Raw genomic sequence first — 22,259 nt, forward strand, 5'->3', positions numbered from 1 at the left:
CACACTCACATTTCCCTAAACCCTCCGCACACCTTCACACACCCAACCAACCAACATACCACACCTCTACACCACTCCAAAACAACACATCAACACACCACACAATCACACATTCTACCACACATCTCCACCACACCTTATGCCTTATGGTTCTCAACATTTTCTCAGCCATGTTTAATGAATGGCTTAAAAATAATTGATATCCTTTTTCTTTGCAATACACACATTCTAACAATCTGTAATTTTAGCTACTCTAAGAATGTGACAAATACACTTGCTTAATGCTCCCCATGGCCTTTTCATTAATTTTAAGAATATTTTCAACTTTTCTTCTATTTTTAGAATGTGAAGAAGGCAAATTCTACAATAAAAAAAACTGATTTAGGCAAATACATACGGACCACAACAAACGACCACACCATGAGACACCAAAACAAATCCAACACCTGCTTAAAAACAAATCCAAAACCTGCACTTCACTTGTGCAAACCCCACCATAACTCCATTCACAGATGTAAACCCACCACAAAAATAACACTCAAAAAGTAAATCCAACACCCCATCATAACAATAACAAAACCATTCTCAGATGCAGAAAATCAAATAAGCAGTCGAAACCGACCCCAAACTGGCCTCCTCAGCTTTTCAAATTCTCACTTAAAACCATCACAAAATACTAACATAAATATAAAAAGTTGAAGCATCAGCAGTTATCAAGCGAGTTAGAGCGGAAATCATAAACCAAATAATCTAAAAAATTGGGCGCTACACAGAAAACACAAGTAACACATCAAACAAATTCATGAAGAAACTCTCTATCTAAGCCAATACGGCTAACAGAGCAAATCCACTAAGAAAAGATAAGATATATGGGATATCAGAGGAAGAAGCGAACGTCCTAAATGAAGTTAAAGAAGACATGCAAATGCGAGATGGTTAGAGCCGAAAACACGAAGAAAATGCATGAGCTTCGCGGGATAGTTAGGGCAGAAGATGCGAAGTCGGGGTAGATCGATAGACGAAGCAAGGACAAGGTAGTAAAAATAGCACAAATAAACGCAGAAAGCAAGGTCGAACCCGCGACCTGCATTTTATAAAAAATGCGACGCGTCACCCCCTTAACACCCCCCAAACACTGCAGAATTGCGGTTTGAAACCGTGCCATGAGAGAAACGCACCCCCTCCCCTTCCCCCAAACAGACCCTTAATTTGAAATAAAAAATTAAAGTTTAGATGGTCACCATTTTAACGAGACGCTAAAAAATTAGAATACTTGTTTAGCCCATCGCCTTTCCTCGCTACTCCCTTCATCTCTCTCAATCTCTCTAAGTAGCTCCTTAATAAATCTCCTTAGATCGGAACCCAGTCCTCGAACTTCCCCTCATCTCCCCCATCGCCTTTCCTCGCTACTCCTTTCATCTCTCTCAATTTCTCTAACTAGCTCCTTAATAAATCTCCCAAGATCGGAACCCAGTCCTCGAACTTCCCCTCATCTCATGTTAGGGTTCTTCTCCTCAGTCACCCCTTTTGTCCCCAAGAGATCTAGAAAGACAAAAACAAACTAGTCTCCTGCATCTCACTCCTCAATCAGGTAAGCAATGAACTTATTGTACATCTCAAAGATCAAATAACAATGTAAGAAATCTTTCTTTCTTTCTTCTCCCTAAACTCAATTTCAAATTTTGAGCGACAGTTAATCAAGAATGAATTGGACTTTTCACTTGCATACTGGGGAACGTCGGTCTGACTGCTTCATATGCTTCGCATTCGAATTGTCATCGGTGAAGGCTTCTTGTTGGATGTGAATCTAAGGGAGGGATGCCATCCAAAGGAATGAACTCCCATTCCTCCACGTTGCTCTCATAACGATGGACGTGCCCTCAAATGAGCCCCAAGTTATCAACATGCTGAATCTTTTGATGTAACCCTCACACCAATAGAAGCATGGCCGTCCTTTCATTTTTATGCGCAATTCCTGTCTCATTCAAAAGGAAAAAAATTGCGTACGATAGACGTACGTAGCGCTGTGTGCGACTTCGAGGTTATAGGGAGGGTATAAGGGGGTTATACCCATATTATAACCCCTTGTAACTTCTATGTAAGATTCTGTAACTTACTTGTAACCTACTAATAAATTTTTAATATATGATAACAGAAACGCAAAACTTATTTGTAGGTTACAAGTAGGTTACACTAGATTACATGGAGGTTACAAGGGGTTATAACACCGGTATAACCCACTTATACTATCTCTATAACCTCAAAATCGCACGCAGGGATACGTACGTCTATCTTAGGCAAATTTTTTCCCATTCAAAACCCCCTTAAGCCAAAACAAACAGGAAAAAAAAGAAAAAAAAAACAGAGGAGAGACTGTGTTCGTGTTTCGATATGCGGATGCGCCTCCATAAGATGCGTAGGCAAATTTTTTCTCATTCAAAACCCCCTTAAGCCAAAACAAACAGTAAAAAAAAAGAAAAAAAAAACAGAGAGGAGAGACAGTGTGTTCGTGTTTCGATATGCGGATGCGCCTCCATATCCCACCGGCCGAACCGCTGCACACCAGTCACATTTACTCCCTCAGCACACCATTCTCAGCTCTAACCCCACTCCGGCCTCTTTCTGTTACTCTCCGTTCTTGTCAAATGGGAATCGACGGCAGCTGAGAAGCAGAGCTTGATTTCTCCTCCTCACTTTTCTGCTTGTCGTTAATGGGGGTTGAGCCGCCGCTGGTTGAGATCCTCCCATGGCTGAAGTCCCTTCCGGTGGCGCCCGAGTACCACCCGACACTCTCGGAGTTCCAGGACCCAATCGCTTACATCCTCAAGATCGAGAAGGAGGCCTCTGCCTACGGCATCTGCAAGATCGTTCCCCCGCTTCCCGCCGCTCCTAGGAAGACCGTCTTTGCCAACCTTAACAAATCTTTTGCTGCTCGCCCACAAAACCCTAACTCTAGTCCTAGCACAAACCCTAGTTCCAACTCCAACTCCAAGCGTTCCCCGACTTTCTCCACGCGCCAGCAGCAGATCGGTTTCTGCCCCCGCCGTCCTCGCCCTGTCCAGAAGCCCGTTTGGCAGAGCGGTGACTGCTACACTCTCTCCCAATTCGAGGCCAAGGCCAAGCTCTTCGAACTCTCCTACCTCTCCAAGTCAGCCCCTGCTTCTGCTACTGCTGCTTCTGCTGCCGCCACCTCGTCTGGCTCTTCCTCCCGAAAGAAGAAGAAAATCAAGCTCAAGAAAAGGCAGAAAAAGAGTAGCAAATTGTTTTCTTCGTATCTCTCAGCTCTTGAAGTTGAGACCCTTTACTGGAAAGCCTGTGCCGACAAGCCCTTCTCTGTGGAGTACGCCAATGACATACCAGGCTCGGGCTTTCCGCCCATTGGAAGCCCCACGGGCAAGAGGTGGAGGGAGGAGGAGGCGGCAAGCAATGTGGGGGAGACTGCCTGGAATATGCGGGGGGTGTCACGGGCTAAGGGCTCGCTTCTGAGGTTCATGAAAGAAGAAATTCCTGGAGTGACTTCTCCTATGCTCTATGTGGCCATGATGTTCAGTTGGTTTGCCTGGCATGTGGAGGATCATGAGCTACATAGCTTGAATTACTTGCACTTGGGCGCTGGGAAGACCTGGTATGGGGTACCAAGGGATGCGGCTCTTGCATTTGAGGACGTTGTAAGGATTCATGGATACTGCGGAGAAGTCAATCCTTTGAGTGAGCCTTTTCCCCTCATTAATATTTCTGTTCCAGTTTGTTTGGATTTTGAAGCGTTGTGGTATTGCATCTGAATGCCAATATGGATACCATATTCTACTGCAGTAATTCATTTAGAGATGATTATACTTATGTTTAACTGAAAAAAGGTAATAATTATATGTTGTAGCGAGCAAATGGGATGTGAAATTAGTGAACATTTTAAGAGCATTACAAGTAGTGAATAGAACATGCTCTTTGGTACAAAGGGAAGCAAATTGGTTACTCTGAAAAAAAATCTGGTTGGTGGACAGTCTAACTATTCTAAATTGAATGAACATGAAGTTTACTTTGCAATATTGGCTTGTCAAAGTACTCCCAGCCATTGGAGACAGGGCTGATTATGCTAGTGTCAATTTGTGACCCATTGTACTTCCTTTTGCTGGATGCTGCTAATTTTACGAGTATAGGGGATGGTATTTGCGATGGACTGTTTTTAGAGAAGGTTGTAGTTTGATTTTGCCTTTTCTGTTTGCTATTTCTTGTTTTAATCGCCTATGTTTGTATTGCTGTCATTGCATGTTTGATAAATACCATGCAGTTTAAGATTGGATATCGCTTTATTTAGAAGTTTTTTTTTTCTCCCTTCTCCATGCCCTGGCTATTTGTTTGGTCAATGGATGTTATAGATATAGATTTGATATCACTGCAGGCCAAAGTTTCATCTGCACCTTCTTCACTCGAAAATAAAGGAAAAAACATAAAAGCCTCTCTCTATATAATTGATAAGTTTCCAACAACCTTATTAAGGCGTTTTTTTCCCCCCCATCAGAGCTTGATTTTTTACTTAAAGTTCATCCCAATTGTGGATTGACACCCACACGGTGCAGCATGCATATTTTTACATATATCATAGATGCTTTTATTTTTTCAACCTTGTGTGAGAGTGCACTATTTCATAATGCACTATCTATGTTGTGCACTTTTCATAGTATGCTTGGTAATCTGAACTTGAGTGCAAGTGTTTTTCATTCCTGTAGAACTCAATATCAAGTTTTTTAATGTTCATCTTGGCACCATCTAAATTGGTTATAACAATTTTGCTAGTGGTTTTACAGGTAAAAGATTGATATGTGTAGATTTAATTTATAGAAAATGTCAGTTTCCCATATGGTGTGTGCCATTACATTATTTTGAAATAGTATAGTTAGTTAACTGCGAAGAACATGGGGTACAGCTACTAAGGCATTATAAATTTTTTAATAGGAAAACCAGTCTTATACTTATGCTTATTTTCTTACAAATGATTTCTTTTGTATGCATGATGTAAATGTACATGCAGGATTGTGACACATAATTTTGCTTACTTTACGTCAAATAAAGGTTTTCTCTTGGATAGATACACTACAATATCTGCATGGATGGATAAATTTGTATCTTCATAAATTATTATATAACCTTATATGCTGCATAAGCATGCATATTCATTACTATTTATCTGTCTCATATAAGCTTGTCATATTTCTATAATTGATAATGAATTCTTAAGGTGGCATAGCTCTATACATTTCAAAGAAAAGTTTGAGGTTTCAAGCCCCTCGTCAACTTGATTATTTAGGGTTTATTATGTGTCATCATTTTTTTATTCAATCCTGTTGAGTATTGCATGTGTGTTAAAATTATTTTTTACAATCCTTTTGAACAAGCATTATCCATGTTACTTCAGGTTACTATTCTTTTCCATTCCTTGAAGACTAATTTTATCACCCATCCAATGTGTGTATTTTTAGTCATTCGTTGTACATGTTCAAACTACTTATGTCATATTATCTTCAATATGCTACTATAATTGTTTCTTTAATATAATCTTTCTTTAATTTTACCTTCTTAGTTTTGTTCACATTTATTCTAACATCTTCATATTCACCACACATGATTTAGGGTATGTTTTGGGCAGTTGTTGCGGATAAGCTAGTTGTCTGTTTTTTTTTTGCAATTTGAAAACAATTGTGCTACAGCTGTTTATGGACAAATGATTATTCTACCCCGGTATAGTAATGATGTTTGTAATAAAACTGTCATTTCAATTTATTTTATCCTTTAGAAGCAAAAATTCATTCAAAACATTAAAAAAAAATATACATATCTCACTTAACAGTGAATATCATGATTACTAAAATTAAGAAAAAATCTATTAAAATAATATTTAATAATATGATAATATTATTTTTAAAATGCAGACAACGCATGTCACGAGCTAAACCATTATCCAAGAATACTCTTCATGCCCGATCACTCGGTGATGGAATCTTCTAGATTATCTGCCCACAAAAAAAAGGTCAGTTTTTTGTTATTCTTCGCGGGCACCTGTAAAACCGTCTCACGTAGTTATGTGACTGACGTAAAGTTAGCAGGGAACTTTGAAGTCCACAGTACCAGTGCAATCCTCAGATGGTATTAAAAATTTTAGAGCTCATATTTCCTGAATGCTTTAAAAGACATCCCATTAGACATAACACAAGTAAAATTTGATAAAAGAAGTAATTAATTATAGTTTTATGCAGCTGTCACCTGTAAAACCGTCTCACGTAGTTATGTGACTGACGTAAAGTTAGCAGGGAACTTTGAAGTCCACAGTACCAGTGCAATCCTCAGATGGTATTAAAAATTTTAGAGCTCATATTTCCTGAATGCTTTAAAAGACATCCCATTAGACATAACACAAGTAAAATTTGATAAAAGAAGTAATTAATTATAGTTTTATGCAGCTGTGATGTCTCAGAGAACTCAATATATCAACCAACAAATATGTCACTACAAGAAGACGACAGATCTTATAAAAAAGGGTTCTTGGTTGTCTTTAATCCACGTAATAATAAGCTCGTGTGTGTCACATATGCATATCATCTAAAAAAGATCATCTAGTAGAACCTAAAAAACAGTAACACAAAAAAAAGAGAGGAACTTGGTTAACTTCATTAGAAGTTTACATGTGACACCAACCAATAGCGACAAACAAACCATCCAGAAGCACCCATAAGGCCAAACATCTCATCATAAACTTTCAAATCCATCAAAAGAAAAATAAAAGAAATGCAAAAGGAAAAAAAAAACACTTAAAAACAATGTAAAAAATCCAAGCAATCAATATCAAATACACAATGAACAGAAATTAGCATGAACTGTATAAAATACAAATACAATAAATAGTGAATCTCTTCAACAATCATTATAATTAATAAGATGATGAATACTCCAATCACTCTTTTACTATCGCATCTGTAATTTGTTTCATCATCTCTGTCATCTCGCTTGCACGTTCTCCGCCTTTTGTACAGGTCTCGGGAACATCATTATCAGCCTGTGGCAAAGACTGCTCAAGACGATACTCATATGCCTCAGCAGAGATATGCTCATGATATTTTTCCGCCGTACGGAAGTCGATTTCGTTGTTGGAAGGATGCTCCCGAATATAGTTGTGAAGAATCATCATGACAACATCAATCTGCACTTGTTTGGGAAACAAGTAAGATGACATATCGTGAAATATAACTTATTTATTCTTCGAAACACCAAAAGTATTCTTAATAACGCCGCGTAAGGAATGTATTTTATTAAACATTTCTTTCCTACCCCTCGTGACATTGCTGGCTCGCTCAAATCCATATATGTGGTATCTCGTATTAGAATAGGGCTTGAGATATCCTAGATACAACGGATATTGCTAAATATCGTTGGGTGGCCCGCAAGCAATTTCCCAATCCGTTTGCCACCAGCATATGAGGATGTCATGTAAGGGGAACGCTATGTACGAGTTATGATATTCATACATCGAGCATACGACAGTTGCAACTCTCATTCTACGCCTTTCTCTAGTTGCATCCATATATTTTGATATTGAACTCGCTAAAACATAAGGATCAATAAATTAACCACAATCATATAAGATTACGAATAAAATCAACATAAGCAAATAAAGTTACAAAAGTAAATAGAAAACATAACGATGACTAAAAAACTCTCAAGTGACATGTACAAAGCATTTTAAACATTGAAAGCACAATGAAAAAATATAAATATATAGAATTTCCGACGCGAATATATATATAAAAATGTCTCTCAAATGTCCCTTCTCATAAAAATATCGTAGGTAAGCTACCCTACAGTCAGTGAGCTTCACGATGTAAAACTCTTTGGGTCGAATCTTCAAGCAACATCATCGAAAATAAATACAACGACAAGTCATAAAAAAATTTTGGAGTTGCATTTAGAATTTACACAACCTGCATGACAAAAGTTGCTTAAGGTGTGTTGGAGTCATTGTTGCATGAAACCACAAACTGTAATATCTGACTTATAAAGAAAACAACTTCAATTTTCTTTTTATTTTCAACTAGCAGACGCTTAGAGCTCCTCGTGGAGTTAAGTTTCTGGAGGTATGTGTTGGGGCTTTCACTGAAATCACCTGTTTGGTCAGCTCTGAAATTTTTAAAGATGCCACCAAACCCCGTCTCAGTGGGGTCATATGCATTGTTGTCCGTTGCCACGACACCCAAAAACATACGATTCAACGTCTCCTCAAACTCAGGATCAATTCTACTATATTTAAATTTTTCCGCAACAAACACCACCCACAAATTCATATAATATGTAACTCAATTAAAAAAAAAAGTAAAAAATGACCAAAATAGGGGACATTTAAAAAGTGCTCACTGCAAGTCTCTCTGTCTACCACTTTTTGGAAGCATCAATTGCTCGTGTCACGGGATCCCACCCCAAGCCCGTTGATTCTCTCTTCAATTTCTTCTAGATTTTTCAATCATTCTTGAGTTGATCCCACTTGTTTTTAACTATATTCCATCATCTTCTCTGTTCATACTTTCCTTGAATTTTTTAATAATATTTTTCCAACCTTCCTTTTTGAAATAGATTGTCGGCCTATTCGCAGGTCAACCTCCTTGAGGCAAATGTCGCAATATATTAATTGTCTCTTTGTCCCACATTACAGAAGAACTAACTTCTTTTGTCTTAACCATTATATTACTAGCATGAAAAAAAATAAATTAAAATAAATAGAATTGTCACTATATTGCAAATCAAAGAGAAATCGAAATGTCACAATCATCACCATGACTTTCACACCAACACCTCCACATACCGGCACATCAAGACACCAACACATCTGCCACAGCACCAGCACCCCCTCCACACACCAACAGTTCCACACAAACACAACCACACATTAACTACCACCTCCACAGCTACACACCAACACCTCCACACAGATGCTATCACCTCCTCACATCAACGTACAAACACTACCAGACATTACACAGACATCACATAGACACCAACACCTTCTCCAGACACCACAACCACACACCAACACCTCCACATATACACCACCTCCTCACAGCTACACACAAACACCACCACCTCCTCACTGTAACACAAACATCACCAGACACTACACAGACACCAACACATCCTCCAGACACCATCACCTCCACACCAGTACCTCCACACACTAGCACATTAAGACACTGACACACCCTCCACACCACCAACACCATCTTCACACACCAATAGCTCCACACAAACATATTCACACGTTAACCACCTCCTCCACAACCACACTCCAACAACCTCCACACAGACACCTCCACATCTTCACAACAACACACAGACAGCGTCGGAAGCCACACAGACACCACCACCTCCACACCAATATCTCCACACACTTGCACATCAAGACACCAACACATCCACCATACCGCTATTACTACCTCCACACACCAACAAATCCACACAAAAACATCCACACTAACCACCTCTACACACCAACATTGCTATTAACAAATGCAACACTACCCTTTCATCCATTTTTCAATTTCTTACTGCCATGAAAGCTTCAATGATAAAATCTCAACCCATATTTAAAACATAAACATCAGCCATAATATTGCTATTAACAAATCCAACATGTACTTTCATCCATTTTTCAAATTCCCATTGAAATATCCAAATTCATGTTAAAATTCCAACCAATATTTAACACACACGCACCACCCGAAATATTGCTATTAACAAATACATCACCAATTCTCATCCAATTTTCAAATTCACACTTAAATATCAAAATTCATGAAAAAAACCAAAGCTCACCACAAAGCACAAACCATTCACAGCAAAGATATCGAGAAGCACTACTTCAGATGCTAGGCATGTAATTATCCCAATAAAACCTAAACAAATAGATCAAATCCAAAAACCAAACTAACCACATACATGGCACTCAAAGCATTGCTAACAACAAATCGAGCACAAGATTTAAAGCTCACCGCAAAACATCAATCTGAACAACATTGCCAACTGAAATCGCAAATCATAGAGCTTCAAAAGACTGAACCAAATCCATCATGGATGCTAAATGAAGCATCAAAATCATCAACTGAGCATATCAAACCAAAAACCACCAAATTGAGCAAATAGGTAAATGCCCGGGAGGTGATGAACAAAGAAGAGAGGTAGAAGAGGGAATACCATACAGAGCCCGTAATGCGCACAACCACCAAACTGAGCTGAAGAAGAGAAGGGAGAGGGAAATAGAGAATAAAAAGCTCATCGTAATAACCACCAACCAAAAAAATGTAACCACCACATAGAGCACAAAGTGCGCAAAACGAGCGGAAGAAAAGAGAGGAGAGGGAGAAGTATATAAGGGTCATTGAAACAACACTCGCAACCAACAATAGCCAACTGGAAACACCGCTAGTCACCGGAGCCACGGATTCGAGGGAGAGAGAGATACTTAGGGCAGAAGAATCGCAAGAGAAGGAGCGAGGTTGAGAGAGACAGAAGAAATCGCAAAGAAATGCGGGCTGCAAGGTCGAACCTGCAGGAGCGGGGTTGAGAGAGACAGAAGACATCGCAAAGAAATGCGGGCTGCAAGGTCGAACCTGCGGCCGCGTTTTACATAATTTTTAAAGCATGCCGCCACGCCGCTGATTCCAAATGATGAAAAAAGTGTTTTTAAAACGAGCCGCGGGACTAACGCTGCCCCAAACGGACCCTTAGTTATTAATGACTTTTTTTATGTCCATCATTCATATCCAACATGGCTAGCTTAACTGCAATTTTATTATATTTGCCTGCAATCTCTTATAATATTTTCTTATCATATAATATTCTTGAAATGCTTACCTATTTTAATGTTGTAATATTAACTTTAGAAGTTAGTTGTCATCTACATTATTCTCTTTTGCATAATAGATATGATATATTTAAACCTATTAGACATCTTTATGATATCAACTATTAATTTTTAATATTATAGCAACTAGAAATATATAATATTTACTTGGTCTTTGTTTTACTAGTCCTAAACCTTCTATATTCTGAGAAATCTCAATTGTTTTAACTTTTTATTTATTACAATTGGTAAGATGCAAACTACAGTTATTCCATACACAAAATCTAGACTAATGCACCTCATTTTGAATATCCTTTATACATATCTTCATAACCAATAAAAAATATAGACCCAGTGCTGTTTTTTCTCATAATTCTATGAGAGTTAAAAACTTTTGATCATTCCACAATTGCTATTGACTTGAGTTAGCGCTCCATCATATGTATTCCAAACATTTGCATTGCTTGGACTCAGATATTTTGAATTCGATGCAAACCATATCAATTCTCTTAGTACTTGATCTCATATCTAACCAAGATCAATAAAAGATCACATGAAAATAATTTTTTCGTTATCAATATTTTGCATTAATTTCCTAAACAGAAATTTACTTTCACACTGTATCATTTTAGCATGAAAACAATTTGATTTTTAAAATTAAAATGATTGTTCTATGATAAATTTTATTTCTTTTTCTTGATTAATAAGTAATATTTCATTATAATTGCCGCAATTATATACATTACCCTTTGTTCTTAAACGTTGAAACAATATTCTTCTCTCATTATTTGATTCTTTGTAGTCTTCAAAAATATTTTAGAAAGGTTTGTTAATCAAATAATTCAAATTTTTATATGAATATGTAATCTCAATGTGTATGCCATTGGATTTATAACTCTACCTTTATGCATACTTTTTAGATTTAACTTCACGTTTATTTTTGCATTAATCTAAAATTTATCTCATTATTTTATTCATATGCTATTTTAAAATAATGTCTTTTCAAGACTCATTTAATTATTTCTCGTGGTAGTGTTTTGATTTTCTTTGATGAATCTATCTTTAAGTAAGATTTTCTTATTTTAAATACTAATGAATCTAACTTGATCAAACTTTCAAGATCTCTATCTCTGGCTTAAGCTATTTATGCATCTTATTTTTCTTTTGAGCATAGCCTATTACTTAAATCATCAAAAGCTGAGTTTTTATTTTCCTCACTATCCACTTGTCGAAATGATGGGGGTTGGCATGTTTACAATCGGTTGAAACTTATTCAAAGAATTGATTTGAGCGTAGTTCTTTTATTCTATAATCTTTGGATTGGATTGATTCCTTATTTATTCAAGTATTATTTTTGGTTTAGCTACTAGTTTTGTTACTATGTTGGGTCTAGTACATTGTTTTAGGTCAATAGTGGATTTTGCTTGGGCTTTTATTTAAAATATGACTATTTTGGGCTTTAGTTATTAGACATGCTATCAATTGAAGAAGGTGTTTATTTGACTAATTTATATGAGACCTATGATTATAACCATTGCTATTGGAGTTCTTAGGATTTGCAGCGGAATTTCACAAACAAGCAATCACACATGTGAAAGATGGCTAAAATTTCTAATAGTTGTGATATATGGAATTTGTGGACTTCTCATTAGAGGTATCATGATCCCAATGTGAACCTGACCATGCTATAACCAAAATTTAGGGCAAGATGTGTGGGCTAGTCTACTTATGTTCACCTCTATCCAATTACAAGCTTTGTATGACTTTATGATATTGTCATGCTAATAAAAAAAATTTGGGGCATGTAAAAGTGGGTATTTTTTTATTCAATACAAGTTTTCATGTTAATTCCAATCTTGCTTATAGGTTGGATGTGTGATTCCTTTGAGTGTGATACATGTGTGGCTACTTAATTCTGGGAAAGTTATCTTCTTGTAGTACCGTAGTTTTTGAATCTTTTTTACTTTGGTGATACCTTCAGTTTACATAATTTTTCTTAATACATTGTTATTGACTTCTTTGAGTTATTGATTTTGTTTAAATTTGATACAACTATAATCTATTTGTGCTGGATAAATTGTATTTGCTCGCCAATTTGCATGATTTTAAGTCTCTGTTGATGTTTCAGATTTTTTTCTAGCATTATCTCAAGTGTTTTAATTCTTGATTTTTTCTTTTTTTCACCTAAAGTAAGCATATTTTTTGTGTATTTAGTTGCTTTTGATCGAGGGATTTTAATTTTCTTATGTGCATTACATTTATTGCATCATTCTAGTTGTAATAGAAACCACCGATCTCTACAGCAGTATACTTCTACATTTCTTATAATGATGGTAAGCTTTAGTAGTCTTTGTATCACTTAAAATATATTTCTTGGTGAAATGCCTTTCAAAAATAATCTCGAGCTTTCTCTGTATTCATAAAAATCTACTCATTCAATTTAATAAAGTGGCTAAACGCTCTTAATTATGAATGTTCATATAACATACATGCTATGATGGTTCCAAAAATGAATGAAAAATTGTGATTTTTTTCCTAGCACTTTATTTATTAATATTTTTTTTGGGATCTCATTGTATTAGTTTTACTATAAGTATAGTTTATGATTCAGGAACAAGTTAGTAAGTTTGTTTTCTTTGCCACTGAATTTTGAAATAATTTACTTTTTTTTACATATTGCTCACTTAGCATCCTAGAAGTTAAAATGGTTTCAAAATCATTCGATGTCCCTCCAAAAGAAGACAATATTCTCATAATAAATATGGACATAAGGTGAAGCATTATTTTGGGAGATAAACATAGCCTGTATCTCTCTAGCATTCATTAAATCAAACGAATTAACTTAGTTGATTTTTTTTACAACCCCATATGAATTCAATCTTTTACTAAACAAATGATAAATATTGTTGTTTTATTTTTTTTGTTCCATATTAAGTCATGTTGATTTAGAGGCAACACTTTGCTATAACAATTGATCATATTTTACTACTTTTGATTTAACATATTCATCTCTTTGATAATCAGGCATATATGTAATGTTCAAATAATTCCTACCACTTATTGATACGATTTTATTTTATAAGAATATAGTTATTATTGAATGTAGACATATAAATCTGAACCTTGTGGTAGTCATGCTATAGTCGTCGAGATTCACAGCCTATGATTTCAATCAAATTGCTTGTTTATTTATTTTGTTAATTACTCCAACTTTTTATCATATTTTTAGTTGATAGAATGATGCATCCTTAGGTTATACTTAATAAATCTAGTGCAGGATGTTCGAAGCTCTTAGGTTTCTCAACTCTAAATTTGGATGAGATGCCCTAATACTGTTCTAGAGCTCTTAGAAAGTGTTTGTGAAGCAACTTTGATGGGGAGGTGGTGGAGAAATAGTTAGGGGATGAAAAATATGGGTGATCAATGATATTTGGAGAGGGATAGACGACGGTCGACAGTTGTCCTTGCTGAAAATAGCGAGTGGATGATGAAACAATGTGGTACAGAGATCGAGGAGATTCAACCATCTATTAAGCAAGATACAAACTCACCACTTGTAAAATGAAGAGATAAAACACTTCTTAGAGCAAAAAATAGTGCCATAATCTCAAAATATGCTAACACAACAAAAGGTCCCCTAACAGCAAAAAAAGCACACATAATTTGTCTCGTAAAAACAAGAACCTTAATTTGAAATAACGAAATAGGAAGTAACCTAAAAAAAAGAGAAGGAAAGCACAAGATATATGTTGAAATCGTTAATTGAGTGAAAAAGTTTTCCCGCAATCGTGAGACTCTTTAGTTCCCGTTTGGGAACTCTACAAAACCGTAGGATCTCGTTGATTCCACGCCTTTGTGGAACCTAGCGGAAGTGTAAAGCTATAATGTCGTTTTCCTCAATTAGGAGACGGTTTTTCTTCTTCCCTTGAAGCTTTTGGAATCGATTTATCATAATCATAACAAAGACATTGTCTTGTTGTATCGACGATAACTCCATTGCAAATGCTATGCTCATGTTCATTTCATGCAATGCTAAAACATGTACTTCCTTTAAAAGATAGTGCCGATAGAATAAATAATCACATTTTTTGGCACAACTTGAGCTAGAACTGCCCATCCATAGATGGGTATTCTCACAAACTAAATTTTGAGCCATTTAATATATAATATGCTTCTCACACTCATACTTGGCTGGGGGCACCAAATAAACAAGTATGTCTGAAAAAATTAATCCCATAATGAAATTTGTGATATGTTGGACCACTCTCAGTAGCAACCATCTGGGAGGTAAATTGCCAGTCAGGTTATTTGGCAATTCCTAGAACAAGAGTTGCTCTTTTTCAGATATTGTCTTCTCGAACTCGCTTGTATCATTGTATATTTCCTTGAATACTCCCAACTCAGTGAAGGAGATTATCCTTTTGTTTAGGTAATCTGATGGAATGTGTCCAAAGTTGTGCCACTTAAAGCATTTTTTTTGTTGGGATGGATTTATGACCACCGGCAATCTCACCTTTTCTTTATTTTGTATGGGTTTCTCCTCTGGTAGGATCAGCTTGGGTACTCCACTAGGTGTACTCTTGCTGCCAGATCCGATAACAAAATTTTTTTTGAAGGGTGGTGTGAACCTGATATTGTTGTGTTGTCTCTCTACCTTTAGGGCTAGGGGCTCGACATTTTATAATGTTCAATAGGGTTGTAATTATACAATGTTGCCAATAGATGATCTCAATCATTCAAAATAACCGGCTATGGTGTTCTTCTCAAGCTTTATTAGCTCACAGTTCAATATAAGCTTCTTGAACTTAGCTGTGTATTCCTCTATTAAAAGATTATGTTGTTGTAAGTGACGAAACCTCATGAACACGTCATTTTTGTTATGTCCTAGTAAATACTTATGCTGCATCTCTCTTTTTATCTTAGACCAGGTAGTGATTTTATTATTATTTTTCACGCTGGCGTAGGGACTTCAAATTTTCCATCATAAGGAAGCATTCTTTTTTATCTTAATAGTGCTTAGCTTGACCAGTTCTATTGTCGAGAGTCATTCAATGAACTTGTTTGAATCAATTAGACCGTCAAAATTAAGCAAATCATTTTTCACTTTAAAATTTTGGCTTCTCTAATATTCCATGCCTAATTTTAATGGTACTGGATCTTCATCACAACAAACTGCTTGGTGACTTTTCTCGATCTGGTAATCCACCTTTGTGATTTTGGGTGACCTCTTTGAGCTATCTTATCTTAAGGACGGCAAGCCTTTCTTGTAGTTCAAAGTTTTCTCACTGCATAGTAAGCTCCTCTACACCTCTTTGCAGATTTCTCCTAGGCGGCATTGTGTCTTTTTTTTTCAATAAAAATTTTTGATGGGTGTAGGATTAGTTGATAAAAGGTTTGTCGAAGTAAAGGGTTTTGGTGGTAGTTGTCAGGGCAGATTTTTTGTGGAGGTAAAGCTATTGAATTTTAAAAATTGTGTTAAGGCTAGGAAGTACTGTAGGAATGGATAGGATATGGTAGAGATTTTTCTTTCTCTCTTTTTTTTTTTTTTTGTGATTTTTGATTAGGGATATTTCTCTTTTTTTTTTTTTTTTGTGATTTTTGATTAGGGATAAATTTATAGAAACATAAAACCCTAAAAATATAGGATTTGTTTGACTTTGATACTAGATAATACCGTTTTAGGGTTTCTAGAAAGTGTTCGAGAAGTTGTTTTGATATGGAGATAGTAAAGAAATAATAAGGGAATGAAAATATAGGCGATCGATGATATTTGGAGTGGGATAAACGACGTTCGGTGGCCGTCGCGCTTGAAAATAGAAAGGCGGACGACAAAATGACATGGTACAGAGGTCAAGAACCACTTGTAAAAGGAACAGGCTACAATACTCCTTAGAGAATAAAATAGAGATACAATCTCCAAAATATACTAACACAACTAAAGGCTTCCAAACAACAACAAAAAAACACACGCAGAAATAGTCTCCCAATAACAAGTACCCTAATTAGAAATAATGTGATAAGAAGAAACCCGGAAAAAGAAAGAAAAATTAAATGAGAGGAAAGCAGTTATGTTGAAAGAGTCAATTGGGGGGTGCAAAAATTACCCTCAATTGTGGGACTCCTTAGTTTTCGTTCGGGAACTCAACGGGTTGCGGGATCCTGTTGATTCTGCTCGTTTGTGGAACCTAGCGGAAGTGGAGAGCTCCCGCATCATCCACAAGACACAACAAAAGGCAAATTTGCAGCCCATGCATTTTTTGTTCAGACAAAGTCATTATTTATGCGTGATGAAAATCATAAAACACAAAATTTGTTCTACAAGATAATATAATGCCCATATAATAAAAGATTGCATAGAAATATAAGATCATAAAAAACCACATTGAAATCAATAATCCATTGCAATTGAAAACTCTAGATTGTAACAGATTTTAAAAAAAGTAGTAATGGTCATAACCATCGACTTTGTATGTAGAAAAAAAACAAGGAAATAAGATACCAATTAATATCCAAGTTTTATAACAATAGAAAGGATATAACTTTCCCGAAAATTGACAGTTAACACTTGCAGCCCACTCAAAGATTTTGTCATACAAGCACACGATTTAGAGAGGAAAGACAATTTTTTTTTTTTAACCAACCAACTATTTTTACATTGTACATTGGATTGTAGTTATAATCATTTAATTTTCAAAATAAGTAATCCTTAATTTCCCAAAAATTTATCTCACATGGACAACATAGGATAAGCCTACCAAAACCTATTGTTGACAGCGTTTGCAGAGGGTAAAATCAAGAAATCTCGTGAAAATGGAAAACAACCTATCCATAAATCATGAGGCTTCTTCCAGAAATCAGGACTCACAAGTATAGTGGATGTTAAGGTGAAACGGCTGCACATAAGGTACAAGTACAATAACACTCCCAAGGTAGAAGTAGAGCTACTTAAAGCCAGAAACTGAATGCCCAGATCATTAACCATTCAAAGGGTCCAACCATTAATCAACAGAGATCGTTGGATCAATCATAGAACTGCTTAACAAATCTGAGAAACTAACCAAGGAATTAGTGAACAGTGAACCAAAACTAGCATAGTAAAGAGCACAATCTCTTTGTGATAGGAATCATGATAATATGTTAGTTCTCTCTAAAACAAAATGTTAACACAGAAAATAAAATAACTAATGTAAACCAAATTAAATAAAGAAAAAACATAGATCATTAAATTGCTTGCTCACACATTTGTGTTTCACACATGCATAACTTATGGATTTTTTTCGTATCATAACTACGCTTCCTTTATGAAGATTAAGTTTTTTATTTAAATAGTTTCTTTTGCCATATAGTTACTGCAGGCAGAAGGGATAATTTTTTGATATGGACTGATACTGCCACCTTATAGAGTGAGCATCTGATATGGACTATATTACTTGCTTTGAAGATGAGCATTAGAAACTACATTGTAATGGCATGGTTCCCAACAACTAACGTCCCTTTGGTATTGCATTGTTTTTTTCTGCATATAAAGTCATAATAAATAAATTGTTCTCTTCGCTCTTGTATAATCTGCTTATTTCTAGTTTGATTGATTGGAAATTTGAATCTAATATTGCTGTCATATAGCATGCCATAGTTCAATTTTTCTTTGTAACTTAGTGTGCCACTTATAAATTGCTAATTTCTTGGCAGTGACATTTACTCTCCTGGGGGAGAAAACCACTGTTATGTCTCCTGAAGTGCTTATAGATGCGGGAATTCCATGCTGCAGGTGCTATTCAGTTAAGACTTTCATAAGTTTATCATTTATTTTGGCATGACTTTTTCAATCTATAATTGATGAATTTAATTTATGAGATGCAGATTGGTTCAAAATGCTGGAGAGTTTGTTGTCACTTTCCCTGGATCATATCATTGTGGATTTAGCCATGGTATGCATCAATTATTCACTATTATTTGCTTCTCTACTACTTTTTGGATATATTTAAGATGGTCCTTTCCCTGTTAGTTCACAGCATAAAAAATGGTTTTCAAATAAAAGTAATTATTTTTTATCTGCAAAGCATTAAGTTATTTTTTTTCCAAAGCCTATTTGAAATAAACCTTGCTTTCCTTGTAGCTCCTTCTTGTGCACTACATGTATGTTGCTTTCTTGATCCACTAGCTAAAAGTTTAACTGCTATTATTTTCTTCACGTGGCACCCAATAGGTATGAATCTTAAAAGAGGATTCATAAAGATGACAAGTATTTGGGATAAGGATTAAGATACTGTCGCTGGAGATGATGATGAATATAAAGAACTTCCAGCACTTCAATATGCATTAGGAAAACTGGATTACTCTTAGGCCTTCTGTTTGATATATTGTGCTTTTTCACATGAAAAAAAATCATCATGAAATGTTTTATTATATCTCTCTAGGAAAGTATCATTAAATTCTGGTGGTAGTTCTGTTCAGTAACAATTATTACGTCGATAAAAAGAAAAAAAATAAATCCCATGGTCCTTTTTCTCGAAATAAGGTTTGCTCAATATTAATAATATAGTAAGGGGTATTTTGATTATTTGGATTAACTGGATGTGGTAAATTACAATTTATGCTGGGTTGCACTGGGTTTTTGCATGATATTGAACTCAAGGGATAAAAGATATGAAAAGAAACTAATCATCATCCAGACTTTATGCATAAGCTCCCTAGATATGAAAAATGAACAGTCCTTAAGTATAAGCTATTTAGAAATAATAAACTATGCAATGTTTGAGGTTGGCAATTTGCTTGCCTTTTATATAGCTACAGCCGGCACGAGGCATTATTCTTCTTACATTTTGAATATCAAGTAATCTCTTAGGGTGTAGTTGGGGTGGCGGTGCGATTCCACACTGCAGTTTTCTGCATTTCTCCACCAGACCTAGCTACCTACGGTGGCTACTAGAAAGTTGCAGTCCGACTTTTTCACAAAAAAAAAAAAAGTAATTGTCATCACAGCTTTTTGAACAACTTTTTTTTTAGCAGTTTCATAGTTACTTCAAACAGCTGCAGTTGCTCCAAACAGACCCTTAGTAGGCCATTTCCGAATGAAATTTCAAGCCATCTATTTCCAGCAAAATTTCTATCCAGAAACACTGAATTAATGTAGGCTAGTGTGCTTCCCAATGAATTTTATCAGTTAAATCGGATTTTCTAAGCAGCGATAGAATAACAATAAAATGCCTTCAATTTCTCAAGTATAAAGCTCCTCATTATCTTGTGATTTGTGCTTGCTGAGAAGAGTATATTTAGTTTTTTTTTTTTTTTCTTATATTGAAAACTCTAACATTCTTGATCAGGTTTGAAGGACATGTTTCAGTGATTTTTAGTCCATCAGAATTATCTGTTAGAATTTGCTCACTTTTTTCTGTTACTGAAAACAATTAATTTAATTGTTAATCTTAGAGTAATTTTGTCAATGTAGTTTGTTTGATTGCCTAGACAACAAAGTCATCTGCTTTTATCCTAGTTGAGAAGTTTAATTAAAAATTTTGATCTCGTGGGATTTGTTTTTTGTTTACTCTGTGAATTTTGATGTCCAATATGGTATTTGTTAATGGTAAATTGTACTGGGATTTCTTTCACAATTCTTGAGTTGCTGGTGTGTTAAATCAAAGAAATTCTTCATTCTGCTCTGTTGTGCCATTCCTCTTGTCACGAACTCAATACTAAAATCAGGGCTGGTACACAGCCAAATGGTCTTGTGTGTTAAATTTTAAATTCCCTTCTACTTGTTCATATAAGTTCCTTAAGTTTACTTCTATCTTCTCTGTATTTTAATTTTTCTTTTTCTGGATACACCTGAGTAACATTTGCAATTGTGGATTCAAATTTCTTTCTGTTTGTAGGATTTAATTGTGGTGAGGCAGCAAATATTGCTACTCCTGGATGGTTAAGAGTAGCAAAAGAAGCTGCAATTCGGAGGGCATCCACTAATTATCCACCCATGGTGTCTCATTTTCAGTTGCTCTATGCTCTGGCACTGTCGTTGTGCTCAAGGTTTGCACTGAATAGTGGTAGCTGCTGTCCTTAGTAACAAACTAGTGTTTATTGTAGTTCCATCTATAAATGAATGTATTTTTTATGTATAAATTGATTGTTTAATATGGGTATTGTTTTCCTTGCATAGAATGCCTATATGTGGAAATAATGAGCCAAGGAGTTCAAGACTAAAAGATAAGTTGCAAGGTGAAGGAGAACTCATGGTTAAAAAAACTTTTGTTCAGAGTGTTGCTGAGACTAATGAACTTTTAAGCTGTCTACTTGAGAAGGGATCCTCTTGCATTGTTCTTCCACAGAATACATCAGATAGTCCTTTATCATCAAATTCTCTTGTCAGATCTAAAGTAAAGCTTAAACCAAGATTATCACTTGGGCTGTGCAGTCGAGAGGAAGCATTGAAAGCATCCAGAGCCTTACCTTGTGATGATGTAATGCAGGAAAGGAACACTGGGATGAAACATTTAAGTGGTTTTGGTTCTCTAAAAGGAAACTCTGTGGCTGTGTACCACAGAAAAAAGCATTCTGCAGCGTCAAACAACAAATCTGTAACGACTGAGGCTGCATCTTCCATGCTTGAGTTGCAGAATTTAAAAGAGGAGAAAGATAGTAATCTTGAAGGTGATGGGCTGTTGGATCAGGGACTTCTATCATGTGTTACATGTGGGATATTAAGCTTTGCCTGTGTAGCTGTTGTTGAACCAAGAGAAGCTGCGTCTAGATACCTGACTTCTTCTGGTTGCAGCTCTCTTTTTGACCAGAGTTTTGGTTCTGGAGAAATTAATGATGTAGCCCTTGACACAAAATTGCAGCGTAGCGACGACTGTTTAGGTAATGCACCTAAAATTTTGTTTGTTCATTTTCCTGTCTTATTGAACATTTATCTTTTTATATTTCATATTCTATTATTGTGTCAATAACATTACTTTTTTAATGGATATATAGTGAATGCTAGCGGATTATATCGAACTTATCTTTCTCATGCACTATAGGATTCTTCTGTATTATGGTTCTGTAAATGCATCATGAATTAATGTATTACTATGATTTTGAAATTTTATTCTCATTGTACGTTTAACTTATTGAATGTAGTGCTTTCACTTTTCAATTGCAATCAGATGAAACTCAAGCTCTTCTACATATTTAATATTGCATAGATGGAAAATGCCACCTTGATGAGCCAGGATAAGCCGTCGTCGAAGTAGCGCAAGCAGGGATTCCCCCCTTTTTTTTTTTGGCCGGCCACCCTGCTCCAGCTGGCCGGCTCCTTGGGTCGACCACAAACCCCTTGGGTCGGCCACCAACCCCTTGGGTCGGCCACCAGCCCCTTGGGTCGGCTACCAGCCCCTCGGGTCAA

General features: G+C 35.9%; 1 protein-coding gene across 1 annotated transcript in view; it reads left to right on the plus strand.

Annotated features, from left to right (window-relative positions):
• The first annotated feature begins 2,487 nt into the window (after positions 1-2,487).
• Positions 2,488-22,259, plus strand: part of LOC110038991 (lysine-specific demethylase JMJ705-like) — a 25,310-nt gene continuing 5,538 nt past the window's right edge. Inside the window, exons 1-5 of the mRNA XM_020743921.1 lie at positions 2,488-3,708; positions 18,569-18,647; positions 18,740-18,807; positions 20,752-20,902; positions 21,033-21,733. Coding sequence (XP_020599580.1) covers positions 2,712-3,708; positions 18,569-18,647; positions 18,740-18,807; positions 20,752-20,902; positions 21,033-21,733 — 1,996 coding nt within the window. The 5' untranslated portion in view covers positions 2,488-2,711. The remainder of the gene's footprint in view (positions 3,709-18,568; positions 18,648-18,739; positions 18,808-20,751; positions 20,903-21,032; positions 21,734-22,259) is intronic.

This window comes from Phalaenopsis equestris, unplaced genomic scaffold, assembly GCF_001263595.1.
Source record: "Phalaenopsis equestris unplaced genomic scaffold, ASM126359v1 Scaffold234695, whole genome shotgun sequence".
In the NCBI taxonomy this organism is placed as follows: Eukaryota; Viridiplantae; Streptophyta; class Magnoliopsida; order Asparagales; family Orchidaceae; genus Phalaenopsis; species Phalaenopsis equestris.